Here is a 4,359-nt window from a genome sequence, read left to right as displayed (position 1 = left end):
GGTGGGGAGGGAGACGGTGGGAGGGGACGATGGGAGGGAGACGATGGGAGGGAGACGATGGAGGGGAGACGGTGGGAGGGCGGGAGACGATGGAGGGAGACGGTGGGAGGGAGACGATGGGAGGGAGGGAGACGATGGGAGGGAGACGATGGGAGGGAGACGGAGGGTGGGAGACGGAGGGTGGGAGACGGAGGGTGGGAGACGGAGGGAGGGAGACGGAGGGAGATGATGGGAGGGAATTGCAGGGCTAATGCACAAACACTTTGTTGAAGCTTGCCTGAGGGACACCAAGGTGGGTGAGATGTATCCATGAGGACGTGGGTTCCATCCAGACCTCTTGCCCACCTGTATATTTGGAGTGTGCGTGTTCTCCCCGTGGTCATGTGGAATTTTTCTCCCGGTCCTCCGGTTGCTCCCTCCACGTTTAGAATCGACGTGCGTTTAGACCATTGGACTGCTATACATTGCCACATCCATAATAAAGCTATTATGGCTTCAGATCGCGTAAAGCCTCCGTGTTAAACAATTCCACGTGATAAGCCACTTAGCTGGGCTGCCGTTTGTGGCCAGGGCGCTTCTGAAAAGAGCCGTGCGGCCCAGTGGGCCCTTGTCGTTTGTAGAATGCGATGAAGTCGTCCTTCCTCGGGTCTGTTTGTTGGCCGCCCGTCCCCCAGAACGACTTGGAAACGAGCAAAGTAGCGAACATCACGGCCGCGGTGAACAAGACGGAGGTAGGCGCGGCGAAGCCACTGAGTGCGGCGCTGGACGACTCGGAGGTCAAGAAGGTCATGGACGATTACAAGAAGCTGCAGTCGGACGTTCAGAAACTGCGCGAGGAGAACCGGAGGCTCGTGGTAAAGACGCACACGGGGACGATATATGAGAGTGCGCAACGATGGGCCCGTAGCGTAGCAGACACCTCGGAGCGCTGGGATAGATGCACGGGGGACACGGGAGGGACCGGGCAAGGGAAGGAGGGGAAAGGAAAGGGGTTGGCTCGCTCACCCACCCACCCACCTCGCCCGCTTGCACACACCTTACCTATTCACTCGCCCACCCACTCACTCGCACATCTGTTAATTCTCCCACTCACTCGCTTACCCACACACCTACCTGTTCACTCACATACTCACTCACCCACAGACCTACCTGTCAATCACCTACCCACTCACCTACCCACCCACTCGCACATCTGTTAATTCTCCCACTCACTCGCTTACCCACACACCTACTTGTTCACTCACATACTCACTCGCTTACCCACACACCTACCTATTAACTCACTCACATACTCACCCACACCTACCTGTTTCTTCCTAAGAGGCATCGTCTTGTTGCGTTTGCGCGCAATTTGTTGCCGCAACGTGGCGCCGATAATCCCCAGTGCGCATTTCAAAATTTCTCCTGCACGGTATCCACGCCGCAGTCTGCATCACTCCCCCCCCCCTTACTCACCCTTCCCTGCCACAAAAAAGAAGTTGGGGGGACAAGGGGGGGTGGAAGGGGGGCGGGGGAGGGGCCGTGTCACCTCGCGGCGCCCGCCTACCGTGTCCGAGCGCGAGCCTGACCGCGGTTCCGCACATCCCTCTCCCTCTCTCTCCTCTCTCCCCTCTCTCTTCCCCTCTCTCCTCTCCCCCTCTCTCTCTCCTCTCTCCCCTCTCTCTCCTCTCTCCCCATCTCCCCCTCTCCCCATCTCCCCCTCTCCCCATCTCCCTCCCCTCTCTCCCCCTCTCTCTCTTCTCTCTCTGCCCTCTCTCCTCTCCCCCTCTCCCCCTCTCTCTCCCCATCTCCCTCCCCTCTCTCCCCCTCTCTCTCTTCTCTCTCTCCCCTCTCTCCCCTCTCTCCCCCTCTCCCCCCTCCCCCTCCCTCTCCCCCTCCCTCTCCCCCTCTCCCCATCTCCCACCCTCTCTCCCCCCCTCTCTCTCCCCCTCTCTCTCCTCTCTCTCCTCTCTGGACAGGACGAAGACGGCGTCCGACTGCGCCACGGGGCCCAAGTGGACAGCAGCGGCATGAGTGCGATGCCCAAGCAGCTCTCGATGAAGGAGGGCACCGCCAGCGCCTTCCCCTCTCTGGCTGTCGTCATCGCCGCCATCTTCCTGGGCTTTTTCTTGGGTAAATTTATCCTGTAGGGGAAGGAGGGTGGAATCATACAACTACCATCCCCCCCCCTCTCACTCCTCCCTCTCCCACCCCACCCACCACTTCCCCATCCCACACCTGAATGCTGCAGTCTGATGATGATGATAATAATAACTCCCCATTACTCAACTATAATTGCGCATCATATCCAGTTCTTGCCTTTTAAATAGATCTGACGTGTCACACGTTACGGACCCCAGGATTTGCGGGAGTTTTTTTTACGTGCACGGGTGAGCGGATGGGACGGGGGGAGCGAGCGAGCATTTTGTGAGGCGGCCTCTGGTTGATGTCGTGGGCAGCAGCAGAAGAAGATAAATCTTGTCGTTTAAAAAAACTAAAAAACACCACCCTATAAACGTACGAAGGGAAAACCCCCTTCTTGACGGAACTGGCGGGCTGGGTCTGGCGGATGCGAACCACCGAGGCGTTGGGCTGGGTGCTGTAACGCTAAAACGCCGAGGTGCCATCGGTGTACGACGCAGGCAGCCGGGGCTGTAGAATGCTTAACCCCCCCCCCCTCCGCCCCTTGCATTTTAAAGCCTCTACATTTCAGTTGGGTGTGGACGGTGTTTGCTATAGCCGACGTTCAGAAACATTGAAAGATTATCTCGTGCATATAGTGGAGAGAGGCGCTGTGCAAAAAAGAAAATGGTTAACCCCCACCCCGCCCCTACCCCCCTTCCCTCCCTCCCTCCCAACCCACCCCGCGGTCCTCCATAAAGATCCGCGTTATGTAAAATGTATTTAATTATACGGTGGACAGTGGGTGCACGCGCACACACACACACACACATGCAAAACTGTGGCTGACAAAGGCGTCTTTTAATCCATCCTGGTGAATAATTGTCAAGGAGGAAAGCAAGATCGACAACAACAACAACGACGACAAGGCGTGCGTAGGAATCGATTAGCAAAGTAAAGTCCGAACGAATCTCCAGAGGCGACGAAAAATCATCGCAAAAAAAAATGATCACAGGCGATAAATCCATTTCCAGGACGGATCTTGAATGTTTAAAAAAAGAGAGAAAGAAAGAAAGTAGTGAAATTTGTGCTGATGTGCTATCGACCTTTTCTGACCACAGTGCTGTATTTCCATTGTGCCACTGCTTTAGTGGTTATAGCAGATTAGTGATACGAAAATAACACACAATATTTGCCTGTTCTTCTGACAGTCTTTTTTCCTGTGGTGATTTTACACTTCTGTCATGTAGTTTGAATGTCTTACCCATAAAAAAACCCCATCTCTGACTGTAACTTGCTTGTAGTAATCAAAAACGGCTTGAAATTTCACCATGGTGAGCACATTGGTCCTTGCTAAATTATACATATGGGGAAAAAATAAACCTTAAGTTTTGCTTTTTAGTTCGAGCCTTACACAGCTAAACTTTACTAAGGGCAGTTTAAGAACATAAGATGAGCTTTTACTGCGGTTTCAGTTTTAGTGCAGCATGTTTGTATCAAGATATTTTGTCCAAGAGTTGGTGTTTTCTTTACGTGTTAATTCATCTTGTGGTTTGATGACTCAAGAGGAATAAACAGTACTGTATGTTCACGCGCCCGCGCACAGTGGATCTCGTGCAGACCGAACTCGCGCCGTTTGTCCGCGTCCCTCCCGAGAGGCAGGGCAGCCGGGTCGGCGGCGAAAACGCCGATCGTCGCCGATCGCCGCGGCAAAACGCCGATCGCCACCACGACGGCAAAACGGCGATCGCCCCACCATCGCGGCAAAACGACGATCGCCCATCACCGTGGTGAAACGGCGATTGTCTCCGCCGCAGTGAAACGGCGATCGCCCCATCACCGTGGTGAAACGGCGATCGTGTCACCACCGTGGTGAAACGGCGATCGCCCCACCATCGTGGTGAAACGGCGATCGCCCCACCACCGTGGTGAAACGGCGATCGTGTCACCACCGTGGTGAAACGGCGATCGCCTCACCATCGTGGTGAAACGGCGATCGCCCCACCACCGTGGTGAAACGGCGATCGTCTCACCACTGTGGTGAAACGGCGATCGCCCCACCATCGTGGTGAAACGGCGATCGCCCCACCACCGTGGTGAAACGGCGATTGTCTTCGCCATGGTGAAACGGCGATCGCCCCACCATCGTGGTGAAACGGCGATCGCCCCACCACCGTGGTGAAACGGCGATCGTGTCACCACCGTGGTGAAACGGCGATCGCCCCACCATCGTGGTGAAACGGCGATCGCCCCACCACC

General features: G+C 55.5%; 1 protein-coding gene across 2 annotated transcripts in view; it reads left to right on the top strand.

The window, feature by feature from the left end:
- Positions 1 to 3,691, top strand: part of LOC133355836 (vesicle-associated membrane protein-associated protein A-like) — a 30,408-nt gene extending 26,717 nt beyond the window's left edge. For both annotated transcript variants that reach the window (XM_061573237.1, XM_061573236.1), the window contains exons 5-6: positions 675 to 854; positions 1,959 to 3,691. In XM_061573237.1, coding sequence (XP_061429221.1) covers positions 675 to 854; positions 1,959 to 2,129 — 351 coding nt within the window. In that variant the 3' untranslated portion in view covers positions 2,130 to 3,691. The remainder of the gene's footprint in view (positions 1 to 674; positions 855 to 1,958) is intronic.
- Positions 3,692 to 4,359: the final 668 nt, after the last annotated feature.

Source organism: Lethenteron reissneri, chromosome 52 (genome assembly GCF_015708825.2).
Source record: "Lethenteron reissneri isolate LAM-NWPU_2019-01 chromosome 52, ASM1570882v1, whole genome shotgun sequence".
In the NCBI taxonomy this organism is placed as follows: Eukaryota; Metazoa; Chordata; class Hyperoartia; order Petromyzontiformes; family Petromyzontidae; genus Lethenteron; species Lethenteron reissneri.
This window is presented reverse-complemented; position numbering and strand designations above follow the sequence as displayed.